The sequence below is a fragment of the Vicugna pacos genome, chromosome 30, assembly GCF_048564905.1.
Source record: "Vicugna pacos chromosome 30, VicPac4, whole genome shotgun sequence".
Lineage (NCBI taxonomy): Eukaryota > Metazoa > Chordata > Mammalia > Artiodactyla > Camelidae > Vicugna > Vicugna pacos.
In genome coordinates this window covers 109,647-133,397 of record NC_133016.1, presented here as the reverse complement: position 1 = coordinate 133,397, position 23,751 = coordinate 109,647, and the positions used below count along the sequence as shown (strand labels likewise).

General features: G+C 44.6%; 1 protein-coding gene across 7 annotated transcripts; it reads left to right on the top strand.

The window, feature by feature from the left end:
* The first annotated feature begins 3,290 nt into the window (after positions 1-3,290).
* On the top strand, positions 3,291-23,184 carry ADNP2 (ADNP homeobox 2). Of its 7 annotated transcripts, none has more exons than XM_072952111.1 (4): positions 3,291-3,423; positions 7,688-7,808; positions 14,540-14,629; positions 18,461-23,184. In XM_072952111.1, exons 2-4 carry the CDS (start codon positions 7,701-7,703, stop codon positions 21,734-21,736), a joined length of 3,474 nt encoding a protein of 1,157 aa, XP_072808212.1. In that variant the 5' UTR covers positions 3,291-3,423; positions 7,688-7,700; the 3' UTR covers positions 21,737-23,184. The 7 variants fall into 7 exon arrangements, with proteins under 7 accessions (XP_072808212.1, XP_072808215.1, XP_072808214.1 ...); XM_072952113.1 differs by having other exon boundaries at positions 3,311-3,427; XM_006213197.4 differs by lacking the exon at positions 3,291-3,423 and adding an exon at positions 3,711-4,035.
* Positions 23,185-23,751: the final 567 nt, after the last annotated feature.

The following is a 23,751-nucleotide window of genomic DNA, read 5'->3' as shown; positions in this document are numbered from 1 at the left end:
CACATTTGGCCATGTTTTTGTGTGTGGTGGTAGTGGTGGTGGTCAGGGAGGTCTTCCTGGAAGAGAGGTCAGCAGAACTCAGTCTTGAATGGCAACAGAATAGAAATTAGTTCAGGTAGTGAGGAAGGAAAGAATTCCATGAACAAACCTGAAGCATTTGCCGGGGCAGGAGATGGGCTGGGACCGGTCAGCTCTGGAGAGCTTGTGTTCCTTGCTGACTAGCTGAGCTTGCTCCTATAGGGGTAGAAATAGCTGAAGATAAGAAGGTGATCGACAGGGTGCAATTTGCTTTTAGCTGGATCTCTAGATGGCTGACTGGAGAGTGCACCTGCGGGGCCAGACCTGGAGGTCAGGTGGGCACCTGTGCAGGTGTTCTGGTCAGAAGCTGCACACATGGTAGGAGGGCTGCAGGTAAGGGAACAGATCTGAGGGGCATTTTACGTAGAGTTGGGGAACTGGAGATGGGAAACATGAAGGACAGGCAAGCACATTGCTCACTGCTAGAGGGGTTGTGCAGGAGAGATGATGGACTCAGCTTGAACATTTTGAATGTGAGGTGTCTGTGGGACACCCAAGAGGAGCTGCCCAATTGGCAGCCAGAAGAATAAAACTGAAACTTAGGAAAGAGGTTCATAGGCTGATTTGGCATTAAAATAATGGACTTTGAGTCTGCAGTTGAGATTAACAAGGGAGAGTATGCAGAGTACGTAACCAAAGGCACGGGATTTCCAATACCTGGAACAGTGTCTGCCTCACAGGAAGTGGTGATGAATGTGAATGAAAGTGGGCAGAACCCTGGGACAGACATTCAAGGATGGGCTGAGGAAGGGAAGCTGATACAGGTGCCAGGACCAACCAGAGTGTAGAGAAGATTAAAGGGCATGTTTGACAGGGAAGGGCTTCAGGAAAGGGAGGAGGGTACAAATAAAAGATGAGGACTAAAATTTGTTCTTGGGTTCAACAGGTGTCGGTGCAGCCACTATGGAGCACAGTATGGAGGTCCTTAAAAAACTAAAAACAGACTTACCCTATGACCCAGCAATCCCACTCGTGGGCATATATCTGGAGAAAACTATAATTCAAAAAGACACATACACCCCAATGTTCACAGCGGCACTATTTACAATAGCCAAGACATGGAAGTAATCCAAATGTCTGTCAACAGATGACTGGATAAAGAAGATGTGGTGTACACACACACACACACACACACACACACACACACACACACACACACACACAGGAATATTACTCAGTCATAAAAAAGAATGAAATAATGCCATTTACAGCAACATAGGTGGATCTGGAGGTCATCATACTAAGTGAAGTAAGTCAGACAGAGAAAAATATCATATAATATCACTTATATGTGGAATCTAAAAAAAATAATACAAATCTTATTTACACACTAAAAACAGATTCACGAACATAGAAGACAAACTATGGTTACTGAAAGGTAAAGGGCAGGGGAGGAATAAATTAGGAGCTGGGGATTAACAGACACATACTACTATGTGTGAAATAAATAAGGATGTACTGTATAGCACAGGGAACTGTATTCAATTTCTTGTAATAATATATAATGGAAAAGAATCTGAAAAAAAAAGTATGTATATGTATAACTGAATTGCTTTGCTGTATGCTTGAAACTAACATTGTAAATCAACTACGCTTCAATAAAATTTCTTTTAAAAAACAGTTGGGAGGTCATTGGTGACCAAGGGACTTCTGCAGAGTGGTGAGTATCATGGGGCAATATGGCACAAGGGTGAGGAGAGGAGGCAGCAGAGAGATTTGAGGAAATGTGACACACTGCCCTCACTGGAGCACCCTGGTCTGGATCAAGGACAACGGGAGGGCTTTAACTTTTTATCACACCCATAATTTCTTGAAAAATGATATATACTTACTGCTGTGATTTGTTATCAAATTAAATCACAGTTCATAAATAAATAGAGGGAGAAAACTCTACTTCAATTATGACTGTATTCCTGTGGTCAAGTAACACCAGCCCAGCGTTTAACACAATTTTTAAATTAATTCAGACATTTATTTAATGACTGCTCTGTTTTTAGTCACTGGGCTAGCCTGAGCAGAAGGTACTAGTAGAAAGAGAGAAGCTGAAACCATTGGAGAAGGATGTCTGGACAATCAGATGCCTGGCGGGGCAAACAAGGCCCCAGGAAGAAGGGACTGGCCGTGAGCGTGAGCAGAAACATCACGATGGCTGCTGAGTAAAACGGAGCGCACATCGGGGCGAGGAGATCAAGGGAGACCAATTGTCGGGGTCCAGCAAGAAGGAGGAGACATGGTCTTCTGCGGGAAAGGAAGTTGATTAGGGGCAGGTGTTGCTCCGGCAGCTTCAACAAAGTGAAAAAGGTCTAGAATAGTCACTGAGGAGCGGGAACAGGGCAGGAACATGATAAATTAAAGTCGTTGTTTGCATACACACAACAGGTTTCTCATCAAAGCGCAAGCTCCCTGAGGGCGATGTGGCCCTTCTCTGCCCTCTTGGGCACTTGACTCAAGGGATGAAGACCGGAAGGCATTTTGAAAGCTCCTACTTGATGTTTCTATTCATTTTGAGAACTATATATTATTGACTCACCATTTTAAAAAACGTGGGCGAAAGTGAACTTTAAGGCCATTTAAGAGTTTTTACAAAAAATTAGAATTCTCAAGAAAAGGTGTGACATTAATTTTAGAAAATAATTTTGAAGTCAGGAGACCCTATCCAATTAGTTCTTCAAGATGTGTCAATCAAGGGCATACTTGTCAAAGTTTTGATAGTCCAAGTTTTATCCTCCAATGGTGGGGCAGGATTCTCCTCATAGCTGGTTTCCTATTGGTTCTGAGATGTGGGCGGGGTCAGCCATTTCTGGTTCTGCCACTAGCTCCACCCCATCCCATGCAAATGAAGTCAAAGCTTTGGTGAATCCACGTGATTGGTCACGTGGGGGTACGACAACTCGCTCCACCCCCTCCATTGACGTCATCACCTACTCAAACTCTCACGAGAGTTTGCACAGATGCTGGTCAGAGGTTAGCAGGCCAGTCCACTGTGGCAGGAGGGGGTCGGGTAGGGGCTCTAACACTGGACCCCCATTCCCATTGCTGAGTCTCCAGTCCAGCTTAAGTCAGGGGCCCCAAGGGACCTGTGGGGCAGTGCCCAGGGGTCCCATGCACACTCTCCCCCCATTGGCTGTCTGCACTGGCATGCAAATGAGGGCGCGCGTCACTTCCGGAGGCCAATCGAGCGCCATTTTCTCTTTCTGGCCGAGCTGGGAGGAGGGGACGGGGTCGCGCGGGGTGGGCGCGCGCCGAGCGGGGGTCCCGCCGCGCGGGGCGGAGGTGGGAGGACGCGGGGCCCCGGCGGGCGCGGCGAGAGCGGCGGGGACGGGGCGGCGCTGCGGGCGCCCAGAGGTAGGTAAGACCCCGGCCCGGCCCGCGGCGACGCCCCCGGCCCGGCCCGGCCCGCCCCGACCCGCCAAGTGTCGGCGGCCCCGCCCCGCCCCGCCCACACCCCACACCCCGCGGCCGCCTCACGAATCCCGCGACGTTCTCGGGGCGCGGGGTTCGCGGCCCGAGGGCGCCCGTCGTCCCTCCGCGTCACGTGGGGGCCGGGGGTGGGGAGGGGCGGGGAAGGGGCCCGGGGGCGGGGCGGGCGGCGCGGGAGGGGAGTCCGGGGCGGGACGGCGGCGATGTGGGACGGGGCAGGCCGGGCCGCGGAGGGCAGTCGGGCGAGGGCCGGGGGACGGGACGGGGCGGGACAGGGACCGGAGGGCCGCCCGCTGCCCCGCGCTGCTCCCCGAGCCGCCCCGAGCGACGCGGGCCGGGCGAATGAGCGCCCCCTTCTCTGCCCGTGGCGGGTTTTTTTCCGGAGGAGAGGACAGCAGATAGCAAACCCCTGTTCTTCCATCATCGAGCTTTTGATGTGACGTGAAGATTTTAACTTTCCTTCGCCATTGCTTACTCCGTTGACGGATTCTGTGTGCAACGTTTCTGCTAACCATTGGCCCCAGAACGGCAGAAACTGTAACTACCAGTTCCTACGGTGCACAGTTGCAGAATGATAAATAATTCAGTACTTTAAGTATATTTTCTTTGAATTTCAATTGGATACTTGTCTGAATACTCTTCAAGCTCGTTATAATTGAATAGAATGGGTAATCGCAGCCTCTTGAGACCTGAAGGGCTCTTCTGTGCGGAGCTGATTTACAATGCAGATAGACCGGAGGCGGAAGACCCTAGACCCGCCGAGGAGGGCGTGGAGTCTGGGCGGCAGTTGGGGTTGTGGCGGGCATTTTGGGGGAGAGGACCACGTAAAAAGTAGTTGGTGAAAGTGCATGCTCGCCTTTGGTTGGAAGTCAAGTAATGCGCTTATTTAGCACTGTTACTGGAGAGTTGGTCGTATTATGAACGAACTTTGGTATTTCGGTTGGAGTTGAGATTTTGTTGAGCCAGTGGTCTTCAGGCATGGAAGTGACAAATCTGTATGTAGGAAGGGACCTGCTGCTTGTCTTGGAGGATGAACTGGAGTGGGAGGGACACGTTCAGTCGTCTGAGCAGCGGTTAGGGTGTGGGAGCTGGATTTAGGGTTAGGAATTGACGGTTGTGGGAGATGAGGGTAGAGGTGTGGCAAGATACTAAGCTGAAGAGATCCTGGACACCTTTCTAGTTTGAATCCAGGTTTTCAATATGCTATCGGTGAATTTACGGCGATGGTCACTTCCAGGGGCTGCACCCCAGCATTCTGCCGTGGCCTCCACTCTGACTGGCACTCACCTGTTAGGGCAGTGTGTTACAGGTGAGAGGACTGAAAGGCGGTGAGTTGCTGAAGGCCACACGTCTGGGAAGCGACCTTTTTGTGTTTGAACCCAGACCCTCTTGAATTCTTTCTTTCATGTATTATACAAATATTATGTGTTTTTTAAGTTGCTTTAAAAAATCCTGTATTCCAATAATTGGGACATTTCATTAGATTTTTAGAGTTAGATAATAGCAGAGTCACTGTCTTATGTTCTAAGTGCTTTTCTTGTATTAAACTATTCATCCTCAAAGCTGCTTCACAGAGGAGGCTCCCTGTGCTCTCTGTTTTACTGGAAGGAACTGAGGCTCTGGGATTAAGTAATTTATCAACGATCACACGGCTAGTAAACTGGAGCTGATGTGAACCGAGGCCTTGCAGCTCCAGAATCCTTGCTTGTGAGGACTGTGCAGGGTTGCTTCTCATGTGAAACCTTTGTAGGACTTAGGTTTCACAGAAACTCAAAAGAAAGGTCTGTGGCTTTAAAAGTATTATTTATTACTTGAATGACTTTCTTTTTTGTAGTGTATTTTTACATTAATGGGATGTTCTTAACTGATCATGATACTAAAAAGCAACAAAAGAAACCCTTTAAGTGCCCCTTGGGAAATAATATTTTCTTGTGCATATCAGTGGAATTTTTGGTAGTTCCACACACTGAAATTTACTGTGAACTGAGGTTGATAGATAGTGCAGCTGTGTTAGCATCCTGTTTCCTAATGGTGAAAATACAGATTTAACTGAGTACTGGGAGTATATGGAGAATGGCATCAGTAAAAGATCTCTTAAGTGTGAGAACATTGACAGGTATCTTTCCTAGTTAATCTACTGGGCCTTTTGTATGGAATCCTCCATCTCTTAGAATGCATAAATTATGGTAAAAGTCAGCTTCTTTCCCCAAAAGTGATTGGCAACAGTAGACCAAAGGTCTTGAAAGAATTGTTTTAAGGTTATGGAACGTCTGTGATTTACCTATGTTTTATTTTTTGTTATCTTTACTTCTGGAAAACAGCTTGCAAACTGTTAAAAAAAAAAGGGAAACTTAAAAAAAAATTAAGAATGGATCTTGTTTTTTTAGGGGAGGGGCACAATAACGATGATGAGAGAATGGGAGCACTTAGATTTGAGAATAAAAAGCTCCTCTTCTCCGAATTCAAGAAGATAACCTCCTTGGCCCTCCTTCCAAGCCTCAAACTGGTGACTCCAGAGCCCTTTCAGACCTGCCCAGTCACTGGCAGCCTCTTTTTCAGCGCCTCCCTCCTGCAGTCAGCCAGTTAGTAGCAGCCTCCAGGAACCAGCCTGTGACAATCAGCCAGTCCCTAACCTGCTTCCGAGAGGCCACCAATCCCTTTTTCTCCATGCTTCTCAAACCTCTTTGATAAGTTCTGCACTTGCCGTGTGAGGCCAGATTTCGTTGCAAGCAACAAATCTGGCGTCTTTGTTTTAGATGTATGAGGATGATGGTCTGATGGTCTTAACCTTGGATGATTCTGTTTATCAGCCAGCTGTGGGGAAGGAACCCCAAAGGATGGAGAGGATAGTGGAACTTCAAGGAGGAAATGACAGCAAAGTGCTGGAGGGCATCAAACATCAAACACATTTTTGTTGGACTTGGTCTGGCCAAAGAAGCCAGTCTGGGCTTGAAAGTGACCTTATGCTTAATTTTTAGAAATGCCATCATGTGGTTCGACAGCTCCTCTGTTAGGTTATATTATACTACTACTGTGTTATATTATAGCTTAGTTATTATTACAATGTCTCTTAATTGAACTTGTCTGCCAGACTTTTGTGGATTACTCTTTTCCCCTTGGTTATTAATGCGTAGTTTGTGGGGAGGTGCTTGGAAACCATGTAAAATACACCATTCCTCACTAAACTTTCAATTTATTTAATTATTTATGTTACGATGGACTTAAGTTTATTTTCTGCCACATTTTATTTTTCTGTCAGTTGGTGGACATTTGAGTTGTTTCCACTTTTTGGCTATTATGAGTAATGCTGCTGTGAACATTCTTGTACAGGGTTTTGTTTGGATGCATGTTTTTAATGTGTCTAGGATAGAATCTCTGGTTCATATGGTACTTATATGTTTAGTCTGTTGAGGACCTACCAGACTTTCTCAAACTGCTGTACCATTTTACATTGCTGTCAGCAATGGGTAAGAGGTCCAGTTTCTCCCCATCACTGCCTGCACTTGTTTATTTGTTTTTGTTTTTTTTTTTAGTTATAGCCATGCTAATAGGTGTGAAGTAGTATCTCATGGTGGTTTTGATTTGTATTTCTCCATGACTCATGTTGTTTAACATCTTTTTATGTGCTTAATGGCCATTTGTATATGTCTTTGGAGAAGTATCCAGATCCTTTGCCCGTTTTTAAGTTAGGTTATTTCTTTTGATTATTGACTTACAAGAGTTCTTTATGTATTCTGGGTATGAATTTCTTATCAAAAATACAGTTTGCAAATACTTTCATTTTGTGGATTCTTTTTTTGCTTTTTGGATGTTTTTCTTTGAAGCCACATAGGTTTTTCATTTTGATGAAGTCCAGCTTCCCTGTTTTTTTCTTTTCTTGCTATTGCTTTTTGGTGTCATATCTAAGAATCCATTGCCAAATCTGAGGTCATGAAGATTTATGCCTGTTCTAATAGTTACAAAGTTTTAGTTGTGTGTGGAGGTGTATAATCCATTTTGAGTTAATTTTTATGTCTGTTATAAGGAAAGAGTCCAACTTAATTCTTTTGCATGTGGATATCTAATTGTTTCAGAATAATTTGTTGAAAATTACTCTGTTTTACCAACCCTGTTTAAAAAATTTTATGTCTATACATATATATATATATATATATGCACTTATTACAGTTTTGTTTTCTTCCCTTTTAAGAACAATTTCAAAAATGTTTCAAATTCCTGTGGAGAATCTTGACAACATCAGGAAGGTACGAAAAAAGGTGAAAAGCATTCTTGTGGATATTGGACTTGACAGCTGCAAGGAGTTGCTGAAGGTAAGAGGGCGTAAGTAACAGATTAAGAGAAGACAGTAATCCTGGAGATGCTGGGTTGGTGAGATTTGAACTGGGAGTTTTGAGGAATGGGTGAGATGCCTCAGGATGTAAATTGCTGACACTTGAAATGAGGCAGGAGAGAAGAATTTTTTTTTTGAATTGAAGTACAGTCAGTTACAATGTGTCAATTTCTGGTGTACAGCACAATGTCCCAGTCATGCGTATACATACATATATTCATTTTCATATCTATCGACAGATGACTGGATAAAGAAGTTGTGGTATAGTTAAACAATGGAATACTACTTAGCCATAAAAAAGAATAAAATAATGCCATTTGCAGAATTTGTTTTTATTCATGTCTTTCTGACTTAAATGGGATGCTTTAATCTGGTCCAGTTGTTAAAGTTACTTTTAGGAGGAAATTTTTATAGTAATTAATTGCAAAATGTATTTGTTTTTGATCTTTGAGGAGACTGTGTTGAATTATTTATATTATTTTAGCAGAAGATCCTAACTCAATTTCCTCGTGTTGTTAAAGTAATCAGTAAACGGGGATGCGTACTTGATATGATAGGGCTGTTTGTTTTGTTTTTTCTGATTTGTGCATTTAACACTTGCTGTCTTACAGACGTTTAAAAATTATGGTCACAGTCACACTATTGATAAGTTATGTTCTCATATAATTTTATCTTTTCTTGTAACTTGAGAATATATGGCTGGCATATGTAGTAGAGAAATAAAAATTGTTAGATAAGGTTTGCTCTAAAGTTTTATAACCACTCACAATTCTGTGCATGTTTGATGCATAACTGTCGAAATAGGGACCGTGTATGCTTTGAATTTTTCAGACTTGTGAAGAATTCGATTCAAAATATTATTGGCCTGGGAAGAGTTTAGTTTCTTAATTTTCAAATCTCAGACTTTGAACTAGATTGACTATTTATAAAAAGGCATTCTGATACTGAAAGATTAATAATTACTAGGATTCTCGACAGAAATGGACTCATGGACAGAGAATACAGACTTGTGGTTATGGGGGGGGTGGGGTAGAGGGTGGGAAGGGATAGACTGGGATTTCAAAATTGTAGAACAGATAAACAAGATTACACTGTATAGCACAGGGAAATATACACAAAATGTTATGATAAATCACAGAGAAAAAAATGTGACAATGAGTGTGTATATGTCCATGTATGACTGAAAAATTGTACTGAACACTGGAATTTGACACAACACTGTAAAATGATTATGAATCAATAAAAATGTAAAAAAAAATAATTACTAGGATTCTCATTAATAGTCAGAACTGATTTTTGCTCTAAAGTAAAATTTCTGGAAGACTTCAGATAGTTCTTTGCTCAGATGTTACCACCCCAGAGAGATCTTCCCTCTAAAATGCTGCCCTCTCCACTGTATTTCTGTTCTCTTACCTGCTCTGTTTTTCTTCAAGGCTTCAACCACAAGGCTGGTGTTACTTGTTTATCTGTGTCCCTCACTGGAATGTAAGAAGGCATGGGCCACATTGTTTTGTTGTCTACTCTATTACCTGTACGTGCTTAACAAATACACGTGTTTTTTAACAAATATTTTTTAAATGAATGAATGAAAGTAAAACCCAAATATAGAAATAATTTTAATAATAGACTGTGCCTGAAAGTCTGTTTGGAAATAAGAGGATGAGGGAGATACTGAAGTGGAAACCCTTAGGCAGCTGGTGTTGCTCAAGAACTGTATTCAAGACCGAGGCCCCTCAGTGTTCTTGTAGTTCTGTCTTTAAGTCATGGTTCACGCACGAGGAGGGAAGCAGGATGATTATTTGTTGTTGTTTTTGCTGGGGGTTCATGGGCTTGAGCCCAAGCCCTCGCCCTCGCCCTCATGCATGCTAAACACGCACTCTACCACTGAGCTGTGCCCTCCCCCTGCTGCCCTCCCAGGGTAGTTATTTGGAGACAAGTTTGAGAAGGTAGATTGCAAACCCATAGTCCGTTAACAATAGATAAGAATGTTAGTGTAAGTACTATTTGTGGAGAATGTAAAAATAAGAGACTAAGAGCACAGTATGTGTAGACTGAGGAAATTTCAAATGATAATGTATGGGAAACTTTTGGGATAGTGCCTGGCACGTGGTCACCCTGAAGGAGCAGCAGTGCCCTCAGCGAGGACCCTGAGACTCTCGGGTCCTGGGGGCAACTTTCAGTTTCGTACTGGCTGGTGCCAGTGGGGTGACCTCGGGCAGATCGTTTCTCCCTGGGCCTCAGTGTCCTCATCGCTGGCCTCATCGCTGGTCAGAGAGAGGGAATTACCACTGCTGGGGCTGAGACAGACTTGGAACATCATCGTGAGGAAGAGGGAAAGACCACCTCTAGCTGGGCAGGCTAGAGCAGCCTCTGTGGAGGAGGTGAGATTTGGACTGTTTTTGTTTTTAAAGATAGGCTAGGACTCAACAGTGGAATTAGAGTGTTCTAGTAACATGGAATTTAGAACCACAACCCAGTTGATTAACGCCCATCAAACCAGGCTGAGTGAATTCAGTGCTTAAAAAAAATTATTCTGCTTGGAAATAGTAACTCACAGAAAAGTTACAAGAATAAAAGTAGTACAGGGGACACCCTTCACCCTTTACCCAGATTTACCAGTTGTTAACATTTTCTCCCGTTTACTTTAACATTTGCCTGCTCTTGCTTGTGCTGTGTATTTTTCCCTGAGCCACTTAAGAATAAGTTGCATATCTCATGACCCTCATTACCTAAATACTTCAAGCGTGTTTTCTAAGAATAACAATAGTCTCTTCTATTGCCGCAGGATGGTTACCAGCTTAGGTCATTTATAGCTTTTTTCCTGTCAGTGTGGACCCAGTCTAGGATCAGGTATTGCCTTTGGTTATCATGTCCTTTGGTCTCCTTTAATGTGAATTCAGTTTTGAAATGAAATTCTGTTATAAAATGTGTTTTGTTTTATTTTTAGATGAAATGTCAGTAACTAAAACTTTTCATCCTGAAGTCCTGTTTTTGATATGGCATAGGACTGAACATTTCTCAGTAACTTGCTGTCTTAGTCAGCCTGAGAATGTGTTTACTCATCTGAATTTGTTCAAGACTTCACTTTTTCTTTCTGAGACTATACTGACACAGATACGCACATACTTCACAAGGGAGAATTAAGAGATTAGAATGGCATACAGCTATTAAGTTAGATTAAGTATCAGGTTAAACTTTAATAATTTTTTGGCGGGGGAATTTTTGTTTTTATCAATTTATAGTTGGTCCTATATTTTGCAAAACTTTCGAAAATTCAAGCCATGTAACAATCATTATAGAAAAATTAGAAAATATACACAGAAACATAGAGAACAAAACGACTTGTTTTTAAGCCATTACTGCAGAATATCCATCATTAACCTTGTTATAGCTTTCCGGATTTTTGAAATGGGACATGATGTAACTATAAGATACTGTACCAGCTTTGCTTTGTCTTGTCACTGAATCTCATATTAAGAACTTTTTTCTATGTCAAATGCATTTATTCTTAATCCATCGTAGTATCTAGAGTTCCTTGGTTTCAGGCAAGGAAAACCTACACTGACCAAGTCAAGCAAGAGGGAATTTCTTGGAAGTCTGGGGGCTTACAGAGAGTCCGCGCTGGGAACACCTGTCTGTGGTCCTTCCGTTTCCTCTCCCAGCGCTTCTGATTTCACAGGAGAACTCACTCTGCCTTCTCTGATTTCCAGAGTGTGTATGATTCCACTCATCCTAAGAGTTAGGACCTCAAATCGTAGACCCTATAGTTCTTGTCAAAAGCCTGGCTGAGAAGTGAACATTAGGGAAAAGAGGCTCTTCTAAGAACCTTATCTCCTTTTCTAAAAATAGATCTAAACCCTGCTACTCCTCATAGTCTCTTAAGGAGTTTTTTTAAGAAGTTAACATTTGATCAGGTAAATTAAGGACTGGCTGCATCATTTGCAGGGCTCTGTACAAAATGAAAATATGGGGCCCTGGGCAGGCCCCATAGGCCCGCTGTCCCAACCCACAGGAGATGGGTGACTCCCAAGAGGTTGCTACCTCTCTGCCAGGATGCTTGTGGTACCTGGATCCAGGGTGGGTTTAAGGCCTGAGGTGTGCTGCCAACACAGCGCTGGGCAGGTTACCACCTTGCCTCTTCCTCTCCCTGACTCTGTGCCAGTCTCCCACCAGGGCAGCTAAGGAATGTGGACCCCTGACAACTTGGTTACTTTCGCAGGTGGTAGACAAGAGTCTAGGGTTGCTTGTAGCATGCAAGGGGAGGTTGGTGGCTGTGGGGGACAGAGCAGGAACAGAATCTGTCCCAGAAGCACTGTCCCGGGCATGAGCAGGAAAGCCCCTGACACATGCCCCAGTGTCCTGTCAGACTTCACTGTGTAAAACAAATTCAAAGATTAAATTATTAACGCTTTCAAGATAGTGACAATGGAGGCTAAACCCCAGCACCAGCCCTTCCTAGCACAGGGCCCTGGGCAGCTGCCTTGGTTGGTTGCAGTGCCTTCATCGGTCTTTTCTAAGAGCCTCCCAGTTTTTTGGGGTTTTTTTTGAAATAATTCAGTGTATTTAACTTCATATGTTAGAAATATTATTTCAGTATATAATCGATATAAAGTAAGTAATGAAATGTTTTATCCTCTTTTAAATCTTTCAAGTGTATTTAGAATTTTTTAGTTACAGTAAAATGGGCATGACAAAATTTGCCATTTTAAGCATTTTTAAGTGTACATTTTGGTAGCATTAATTACATTCATACTGTTTTGCACCTAGGTATTCATCACCTCAAAGGGAACACTGTCGCCATTAAGTAATAACTCCCTATCCCTCACCTCGGCCCCTGAGAGCCTCTGCTTTCTGTCTCTGCGGATTTGCTAGTTAAAGATACTTCATGTGAGCGGAATCATGTAATGTTGGTCCTTTTGTGACTGGCTTGTTTCACTTAGATTAATGGTTTCAGGGTTCATCCATGTTGTACCCCGTGTCAGAATGTTCCTTTTTTATGGCTAAATAATATTCCATTACACGAATATACCACATTGTATCAGTTCGTCTGCTGAGACATGCTTGGGCTGATTCTACCTTGTGGCTGTTGTGAATCATGCTGTAGTGAACTTGGCTTACAAGTATCTGTTTGGGCCCCTGTTTTCAATTTTGGGGTATTTGCCTCAGAGCATTGCTGGGTCATGTAGCAGTTGTTTAGCTTTTTGAGCAACCACCAAACGGTTTCCACAGTGGCTGCACCTTGTCTGTTCCCACCAGCCAGGCCTGTGGGACCCAGCTTACCCACAGTTGTGCCCAGGCCCATTCTTTTCCTCCGCTGTCCTCTTTTCTCTCCTTCTCTCTCTTCCTTTCCCTCCTTCTCCTGCCACTGTGGCTGCTGTGGTGGAGAGCATCTTTTCACGTGCTCATTGGCTGTTCGTACGTCTTTAGAGATTTATATTCAAGTCTTTTGCCCACTTTTAAACTGGGTTGTTTGTCTTTCTGTTGTTGAGTTGTAGTTTTTATATTTCTGGATGTTAAACTCTGATTAGATTTGTAGATATCTTCTATTCTGTAGGTTTCTTTTTACTTTCTTAATATCTTTCAGTGCACTAAAGGTTAAAATTTTGATGGTATCCAATTTATCTGTTTTTGTGTTTGCAGTGCTTTTTATGTCATATCTAAGAACCCGTTGCCAAATCCAAGTCAAGAAGATCTGTGTTTTCTTCTAAGAGTTTTATGGTTGTAGATCTTTTTGTTTAGATTATTGATCTGTTTTGGGGTTAATTTTGTATGTGGTATGAGGCAGGGGTCCAGCTTCATTCTTCTGCATGTGGAAATCCAGTTGTCTAGGCACCGTATATTTATTTGTATTGTTTGAGGTGCTGTCAGTTTACCATGTTGTGCAGATTTCTGGCACACAGCATAGTGCGTCAGTCATACATGAACATACATATGTTCGTTTCCATATTCCTTTTCACCGTAGGCTACTACAGGGTATTGAATATCGTTCCCTGTGCTGTGCAGTATGAACTTGTTGCTTATCTGTTTTATGTGTAGTAGTTAGTATCCACACATGTCGCACTCCCGGTTCATCCCTCCCCACTCCCTCCCCCATAACCATAAGTCTCTGCACTGAGCTCATACTGCTCCTGCTCTTTTCAGTTATCTTCATCTTTCTGTGTCATTAAATGTTCGTCTTCGCTAATACCCAGTCCATATTCTGATTTCTCCTGTTTCCCCTCAATATTTTGCACACTCACTTTGTCTGAACCAGGATTCTGTTTGGACCCATTCCATCTGGTTGTGGGGTCTCGTTCTGCCTCCCTCTCTGCCTTCCTGCCCCTCCCTGCTGTGTGAGCCCCATAGCTAAAGCCCCCAGTTTGTGGCCTGCCTCCCAGCCCTCTGCCCCGCAGTGCTCACTGCTGGTGGAAGACAGGTTCTGCTTGTGCAGTTTCTGTCTTGGAGAAGTTATTTGTGGGAGTCTCATATAAAACTGTGATGTTAGCTTGGACTGTTGCAGCTGTTTTCCCAGGTCTGCTGCTGGGAAGGAGCTCTGTCCCAGTTTGCCCTGGACTGAGTTTTCATTTCACTTTTCCTGCATAGATTTCTTAGGTACCAAGTAACCCCATCAGGTTCCAGTTAAATATTTCTGTATCTTCAGGTTCCAGTTAAATATTTCTGTATCTTCTGAAATTACATAATGATTTCTCTTGTTTTCTTTATTTTTAAAAGGACCTTAAAGGCTTTGATCCAGGAGAGAAGTACTTTTATAACACATCATGGGGAGATATTTCTCTCTGGGAACCTTCTGGAAAGAAAGTGGTATGAATTTTTAATTTTGATTTTCATGTTTACTCGCAAGTTGGGGGTAAGGGTCAGTTTAGTTCTGAGGAATGTGATATGTATTTGAGCTGCAGAGAGTGAGTGGGAGAGGAGGTGTGGTGTCAACGTTCAGGGAAGGAGAAGGAAAAACAAAGATAAATGTTTGTAATGTAGGGTTATTGATGCTTTGAGTGTTTCTGCACATGAAGTTGGTAAATTGATGTAGTGAAATTGATGTAAGAATGGCCTCTGGTTTATATGACTCTTCTGAGTATAAAGAAATGTTATATTGCTAAGTTGATACAATGGAAGTACATCCTGCTTTCAGAAACTGAAATAAAAAGTACGGATCTTTGAATCAAGTGCTATTTATAATAATTTGAAAGCTTAAGCTTAAGCAGATTCAAGCTAAAATATGTGACACACCGCCAAATTCTCCTTACTGAAATGCTTTCTTCTGGAAAACCTTTCCTCCCGCCCTGCCACTAGATTAGCACATTCATCATATCAGACTTGCCAGGTCCCAGATTTGATGTCACTGTCTCCCCGCACCACCATGCTTCGGCCTCCACTGCGTTTGTCCAAAATACGTTGGCCTTGGGAATTTTGACTTTAAAGAAGATTCCTGTAACTAGTCAGTCGTTTTTTTGTTAAAATTTTATTTAAAAGCATTTCTATTGTCAGCTCGTCCTCCTGAGCCCCACTGTTCTGCGTCTCTTACCCTCCTTGACCTGGCATGCCCCTCTCTACCAACAGACACGAGATGCCTTAAAACTGCTTCGATTTAGTGATTCTCCTCAGAACAGCTGATGGCTTTTCAAATACGCCTTGTTCTGAAGACCTTGGCTTAATGAATAGTTTCTTGGGCTTCACTGATTTTTCTCATCTGAATTAAAAGATTCTGTAATGTAACATGCACTATAATATATAATTATGTGCTTTACATCAAGAAACATTTTTTGAATTCCTGCTTCAACGTAGGTAAAACTTTCAGAGTAGTTGATAAAAAGAGATGAAAGTTAGAGTTCCTTATGGAGTTTATGTTTTTGTTGGGGTGAATAAGCCTGGCATAAAATGTTAAATAACAATATGAAATAGCAGAGATTGAGGTTGTGAAATAGAGACCGTATTCAGAAAGAAACTCGCTGTTGTCTGGTGTGGTGGAGGCTGTGTTGTCTGCTAGTTTTAGTACCTTACTGCTCTTCTTCCAGTAGGTAGCCCTCCTGCTCTAATTTGTCTGTGGGAGACAGGGTGTATGAATGGGACAGTTTCAGGCCCTGTGGCAGAAACGCGTGCTTCTGCTGCGGAGAAGCAAGGTGTGTTGCACTTGCGGGTTTGGGATGGAGACGGTTCAGCTAGGTCAGGTGGTGGAGCCCAGTGGCTGTGGGACCGGAGGATGCAGCCTTGGTCTGCAGGGGAGACGGCAGACGGCTGGGGGGAACAGGAATTCTTCCAGCACCCAGACCGTGACTCCACTTCTTTTCTGCTTCTCTCCTTGGTTATTTTTTCTTCTTCTGATACAGGGAACCACCGTCTCACTAGGATTGTTTCTGACTGATCACTGTCTTAGGACTTCCACGACAGGGTTTTGTGTGACCCTTGGCTTGCACTTCTGGGCACGTGCCCGGGCGTGGGATAGCTGGGTCGTAGATGGTAAATAAGGACGGATTTATCTCTGCAACAGACTGCCAGCCTGTTTCCAGAGCGGCTGCACCCTTGCACTTCCCCACCAGGGATGTGAGTCCTGGCTGCCCTGTGTCCTCACCAGGCTTGATATTGTCAGGGTTTTTGTATTTATGGACTTACTGCTTGTTTTCCATTTTAATAGGCGTGTAGTGGTGTCTTCTCTGGCTTTATTTGTGTTTCCCCAATGACTGATGGTGTTGAGCACCTTTCCGTGTGTTTATTTGGCATTTGGGTCCCTTATTTAAAGTACTCAGTGCTCAGATGTGCCCATTCTCTAAAAAACTGGGTCACTTGTTTTCTTACTGAGACATGAACATGTCCACAACATGTATTCTGGACACAAGTCCTTTACTAGATACGTGGTTTGCAAATATTGTCTCCTGGCCTGTAGCTTGTCTTTTTACTTTTTAACAATGCCTTTCAAAGAGAAGAAGATTTCTTACATTGATGAAATCCAGTTTATCATTTTTTTCTGTTATGGTGTCATAGGTAAAAAATCTTTTCCTTAACACAGAGATCTGTTCAGTACTAACAGATAGTAACATGCAGTTGTTAGTAAGTCATGTTGACTCTCTGAGTGTAGTTTTCATTAAGGATCTGGTTTTCTAATTCAGTATTTCATTGAGTATAAAATGCACCATTTTAAAATGAACCACTAATGAAACTAAAGCAATACTTTCCTTAGAAACTGTGTTGTACCATTGAACTGTCAGTTGTAAGTTGTTCCCAGATTTCAGAGATGCTAAAATACATGTTAAAAAGTGTGTTGGAGTCAGTGAGAAAAATTTTTTTTTTAAATCTATGGTCTGTGGTTGGCTGTTCCCCTAGGTTTATTGTAGACCCTCCCAGAAGTGCCAGAACCTGGGATTTCTAATTGCTGAGAAGCCAGTGGTAGCGTGTTGTTGAGTGTGCTCAGGTAATTTCTGTGACCTGTGCATGACTAGGAGAGAGAAAGGGCGACAGAACTCATAGGCGGGGAGCGTGTGTGCGTGTGCGTGTGAGGAGAGTGACATGGGGGTGCAGCCTGGGGCGGGCGCAGTCGGAAGGGGTGTTGCAGAGTGAGCAGATGTCTGCCCGTGTATCCTCTGTCTGGGCCTGCCTCCCTCCTCTGTGAAACTGGGCCTGTGTTTTCTGGTGCACCAGCTCTGGGCTCTGGAGGCTGCCCCAGGACCAGAGCTTCTCTGCTTTCAGGTCGTCACCGACCAACCGGCAAGAGTTCTGGGCATCAGGCAGATTTTACTCCTCAGTTGACCTGCGGCTGTGTCTGTGGTGTTCCTGGGCCCCAGCTTGTTGAATTCCCACGTTTGCCTGACAGCGAAACACTATGTTGTCAGAGTTGTAGTCTGTGGCCTGAAACTTACTCAGGATTATTCCCAGTGAGTTTAGGCACAGTCCCTCTTTCTTCGCTGCCTGCCACGTGGTTTATTGAACACTTGAATGTGCTGAGCACTGTCCATGTCTCCTGCCTTCTCCAGGAATCTGGGAAATAAAAGACAGCTGTGATGGGTTTAATTTGCAAGTTTGGTTATATGTAGGTACATTCCAGAAGCTTTAGAATTTGGAGTAAAAACAACATTGGAGCTAAGAGAAATGGGATGGGAAAGGGAGAAAATGAAGTTCTCGTCCAGAGAATTAAGTGAGTTTATTTTAATTGATGCAGTTAATTGGAAGTGTAGGACTCAGTAATGAGATTTGTGGTTTAATGAATGGCTTGGGAACAGAGTTCAGGAAACTCAATATTCAGACCAAACTCTGTGTTTGTATAGCCTTCATTCTGAGAACAGTTGTTAAATTTTTAAACATTAGAGAAGGAAAAAAATGAAAATCCTGCTTTATGACATGTGAACATTTGAATTAGGATTTATAGTGTTGTTTACCCATTATCTGTGGGTGCATTTCCCTTCCAGCAAGCACAGTGCTAGTGGCCACAGAGGCTGCTGGTTGTCCACAAACCCTAAAATACTTGTTCTCTGGCCCTTTAAGGAAAAACGTATTTTGGCTTTAAAAAACATTGTTCTCTGAGGAGTGACAGCATTAAATAATCTAGCAAGTTAGAAGAAAAAGAATCGCGTACTTGTGAGCTGTAGAAGGTGTGGCATCTGATAGTTCTGTTAAACCATGCTTGATTTTCTTTTCTTTTAACAGAGATACCGAACAAAACCATACTGTTGTAGCCTCTGTAAATATTCCACAAAAGTGCTTACTTCATTCAAAAATCATTTACATCGTTATCACGAAGATGAAATTGACCAAGAGCTGGTGATCCCTTGCCCAAACTGTGTGTTTTCCTCTCAACCCAAAGTTGTGGGAAGACACTTCAGAATGTTTCATGCACCTGTTCGGAAAGTCCAGAACTACACAGTGAATATTTTAGGTGAAACTAAATCATCTAGGAGTGATGTGATAAGTTTTACGTGTTTAAAATGTAACTTTTCAAACACTCTGTACTACAGCATGAAGAAGCATGTGCTGGTAGCCCATTTTCACTATTTAATTAACTCCTACTTTGGCCTGAGAACTGAGGAATTGGGTGAGCAACCGAAAGCTGACGATACCCTTTGTACGGAGAAGATGCCCCCTTCTGACAGATATTACTGTAAAAAGTGCAGTGCCAACGCCAGCAGCCAGGATGCTTTAATGTATCACATCCTGACCTCGGATGTGCACAGGGATTTGGAGAACAAGCTCAGGTCCGTGATCTCAGAGCACATCAAGAAGCCTGGGCTCCTGAAGCAGATGCACATTGCGCCCAAGCCAGCTGCACACACGGCTGCCCCTGCCAGCGGCAGCACTGTGGGCGCCTCGGCCACGCCTCCGTGCTTCCGCCTTGCCTTGCCGCAGGCCAGTCAGAGCCAGACCTCAGGACAGCCAGTTCAGGGTGCAGCCCCGCCGGTGACCGTGGCCTCCGGTGCTTCTGGAAGCCTCACCCACTCTCCGCCAGCCGTTGCCCAGTCCCATGTGACTCTGGTCTCCAGTCCTCTGCCCGTGGGCCAGAACAGCCTCGCTCTGCCACCCTCAACGCCACAGCCTGTCTTCCTCTCCCACGGAGTCCCGCTTAGTCAAGCAGCAAACTCTCCTGTGTTGCCCTTGAGTCAGCCAGTTGGACCCATAAATAAGTCTGTTGGAACCGGTGTCCTTCCCATAAGCCAGACCATCCGCCCAGGGGTTTTGCCCTTCAACCAGCCTGTTGGGCCCGTAAGCAGACCAGTGGGGCCTGGAGTTCTTTCGGTAAATAGGCCCGTTGGGTCCGGTGTCCTTCCTGTCAATCCCTCTGTCACTCCTGGGGTGCTTCAGGCGGTCTCACCAGGGGTGATTTCTGTGAGTCGGACGGTCCCATCAGGGGTGCTTCCTGCAGGACAGATGACCCCTGCTGGGGTCATCCCTTCGGGACAGGCAGCAACTTCTGGGGTCCTCCCTGCTGGCCAGATGGTTCAGTCGGGGGTTCTCCCCATCGGCCAGACGGCTCCATCAGGGATGCTCCCCACTGGGCTGACGGTCCCACCACGGGTCCTCCCTTCTGGCCAGACAGTCCCCCTGAGGGTTCTCCCTGCCGGCCAGGTGGTCCCACCAGGGCTCCTTCCTCCCAACCAGACGGTCTCATCAGGTGTTCTCCCGGTGACCCAGGGTGTTAACTCTGGTGTTCTTCAGCTCAGCCAGCCTGTTGTGTCAGGGGTTCTTCCTGTGGGCCAGCCAGTGAGGCCAGGGGTCCTGCAGCTTAATCAGGCTGTGAACACCAGCATTCTGCCTGCAAATCAGCCCGTCAGACCCGGTGCTTCACAAAACACCACTTTCCTGACATCAGGCTCCATCCTCAGACAACTGATACCCACAGGAAAACAAGTGAATGGGATTCCCACGTACACACTCGCCCCGGTTTCTGTCACTTTGCCCGTGCCACCTGGGGGTGTTGCCACTGTTGCCCCTCCCCAGATGCCCATCCAGCTGCTGCAGTCGGGCACAGCTGCACAGATGGCCAGTTCCGTGGCCAGCGTGCCCTCCCCGCCAGTGGTGGTGAATGCCGCTCAGAATGTGTTGGTTCAGGCGTCTTCGTCGGTGTCAGAGTCACATCAGGCGCTCAGGCAGGCGAAGCAGTGGAAGACCTGCCCAGTGTGCAGCGAGCTCTTCCCTTCCAACGTCTACCAGGTCCACATGGAGGTGGCGCACAAGCACAGTGAGGCCACGTCTGCCGACAAACTGGAGCCGGAGAGGCTGGCGGCGTGCGCGCCGTTTCTGAAGTGGATGCGGGAGAAGACTGTGCGGTGTCTGTCCTGCAAGTGCGTAGTCTCGGAGGAGGAGCTCATCCACCACCTGCTGATGCACGGCCTGGGCTGCTTGTTCTGCCCGTCCACCTTCCATGACATCAGAGGCCTTTCGGAGCACAGTAGGACCGTGCACCTGGGGAAGAAGAAGTTGCCCGTGGATTACAGTAGCAGAGGCTTTCAGCTGGACATTGATGCCAATGGCAACCTGCTGTTCCCCCACCTCGACTTCATCACCATCTTGCCCAGGGAGGAGCTGGGGGAGCGGGAAGTCTACTTGGCAGTCCTGGCTGGGATACACTCCAAGTCGCTGGTGCCTGTGTACATTAAGGTGCGGCCCCAGACCGAGGGCGCCTCTGGGAGGCCTGGCAGACAGGCCCTGACCTGCCCCTTTTGCTTTGGCACCTTTGTGACGGCAGAGGCGTACGAGCTGCACCTGAAGGAGAGGCACCACATCACGCCCACAGTCCACACGCTTCTGAAGTCGCCGGCATTCAAGTGCATCCACTGCTGTGGGGTCTACACGGGCAACATGACCCTGGCCGCCATCGCCATCCACCTGCTGCGCTGTCGGAGTGCTCCAAAGGACAGCAGCTCCGATGTCCAGGTCCAGCCGAGCTTCATCGAGAACAGCGAGCTGCTTTTAGTCAACGGTGAGGTGATCCAGGACTCCAGTTTTTCTGTGAAGAGAAAGCTGCCTGATGGCCACTTTGGGGCAGAAGACCAGAGGGACGGCGAGGAGAGGCCTCCTGTCACACACGCTGCCACAGACCCGGCTCCAGAAAAGGGGACGAGTGTTGTGCCTTGTAAAAGACAGAGGAATGAAAGCCGGACGGAGGGGCCACTTGTTAGTGACGATGCTCTTCAGATTTTAGCATTAGACCCTAAGAAATATGAAGACCGTTCTTACGAAGAAAAAAAGCAGTTTCTTAGAGATTATTTTCACAAGAGACCATATCCTAGTAGAAAGGAAATAGAGCTGTTATCCTCACTCTTATGGGTGTGGAAAATTGATGTGGCTTCATTCTTTGGAAAAAGAAGATACATTTGCATGAAAGCAATAAAAAATCACAAGCCTTCTGTGCTTTTAGGCTTTGATATGTCTGAACTTAAAAATGTTAAACACAGATTGAACTTTGAGTATGAACCACAAAACTTGTAAAAAAAAATAGGAGATTAAAGTACTGATAATTAGTCGTTTTTTCAATTGAGATTTAAAAAACTTATTTTCTTCACTGTATGTTAAACTAATCAATTCAGTGGTCTTTATGCTGCTCTTTAGATTTATTTCAGGTGCTCGGAAAGACTTCTGTATAAAGAAGTGAATAGTTCTTTCAAATTTGTTGTTTCCTGCAGTTTGATTTTATAACAATTATTTTTCGTTATTTTTGTCATGTAAATTAAATCTTTTAATATTTCATGCACGCCTTGTTTTCCCAGTACTGTCGGTATCGTACGAGAAAAACTGAAATCTATGTATGTTTGTTTTTCATTTAAGGAAGTTTCAGCTTGTTTCAGAATACTTGATTAATTGCAAATTAAAACATTAACCTCCCTCAGTTAACAGCAAATGATACAGTAAAAGTTTAGAGATGTGAGTATAAACCCCTGTGACGTGTGGTTCCTTAAAGATGCACTGCATTAACTTAAGCTGATTTCTTCTTTGTAAAGTATTTGCTTATTAGATTGTAATTTTGATTTACAGCTTTTCAGGTTTGTCCTGACAGCTGTTTTTGATTATAACTCAGAAAACCAAATGTTTTCATTTGTTAAAAATACACCAGACCTGAAGTCTGGTATTTAAGCTCATAAGTCAAAAGTCATTTTGCAACTAAAGTAATTCTGTAGGTGCAGAAATACGTTTCAGTGTAAACTTTCCCCCTCTTTTTGATATGGTGGTAAGTCTTTTCTCCATTCAAAGAAAACAATGAATCTTTAGTGCCTTTAGAACTGAAAACACACACACAAGCTCTCCCCCGAACCTAACTGTTCATAAACCAGTGCAAGGGAAGGACTGTGTTGCTCAGGAATAAAGTATTGACCCCTGAGTGTGGATACTAACTGGAACTTAAACACAGGTGTTCAGGGGATGCGGTGAAATGACCGGACCAAGAGCTAACCTCGTGGTCGGTGTGTTAATAACTCTGACAGTGTCCTAGGCAGTTTGCTGTGGGCTTTCCCATAGCCCAGTTGTCCAGGTTAGTGGGAGAGATACTGCTGAGGAACTCAAGTGTATTGCTGTCCTTTGGACGGCTAAGCCTCGGCCTTTTCACACAGTATAAAATAACTGAAAGCACCAGAACCGCTAAGGGAGACCAGCCAGTTTATACCTGAAGTCGTTAAGTCGTATTGCCGGTGACTGAGGGCAGGGCCTCTGTGCAGCCTCCTCAGCAGATAGGACCGTCTCTGGGAAGTAAGATAACGTTACCATGTGGGCTTTTACAATGTAACACTTGCATGTCGTTGCTGTAATGTGCATTTCTGAGGCAGTCGTGAAGCTGGTGTGTGATTGTTGGTGTGCTCTCCTGTAAATTCAGAGCTTGTTCACTTTTTTTTTACCTGTTGTTTTCAGAGTGTCTATTTTGAATTAAAATTTGTTATACCACTGCATGTAGAACTGTTTAATTTTTTTAACGGTTAAAATGTCACAGTGATTCAAGAATATAAACGTGGAAATAATCATGTTTATTTTCTAAAAAACATTGTCATTGTGAAAATATGCATAACCCCAAAGGGCTGACTAATTACAGGGTCACAAAATAGATGTAGCTGGACTTGTCGTGTCTAACGGTGGCCCCGGCCATCAAAGAGAGGTCGGATGGCTGGAAGTGGCCTTTCTCCAGGCTGTGTCTGTCCCACCAGCGCACCTGCCGCTGTCCGCTTGCTCTTGTCATGCACTGAACTAGGGGTTCTGCTGGCGTTTGGGGCCTGATGTTTCTTTGTTGGGGTGACCATCCTGTCCACTGCAGGACTGGAGCAGCATCTCGGGTCTCTACCCTCCACGTCATTGGCACCTCCACCCTGACCCAGTGCTGCAACCAGATGTCCCCGGCCACGTGTCCCGGGGGCACGTCAGCCCTGAGGAGAACCACTGTGATGCAGGAGTTCTGATTCCTAATTGTATTCCAGCAGTAGTTCAGCTTTTGATGTCAAACCCTTTTATATTATGCTGGTTAT

What these genes read in the sequence shown, in the direction of transcription:
- ADNP2 (XM_072952109.1), top strand. Translation starts at nt 4,722, where the DNA reads ATGGTCACTTCCAGGGGCTGCACCCCAGCATTCTGCCGTGGCCTCCAC. An exon ending in GTTAGGGCAGTGTGTTACAG is followed by an intron (nt 4,808 to 7,687) that starts GTGAGAGGACTG and finishes TTCCCTTTTAAG; the next exon opens with AACAATTTCAAAAATGTTTC. An exon ending in GCTGCAAGGAGTTGCTGAAG is followed by an intron (nt 7,809 to 14,539) that starts GTAAGAGGGCGT and finishes TATTTTTAAAAG; the next exon opens with GACCTTAAAGGCTTTGATCC.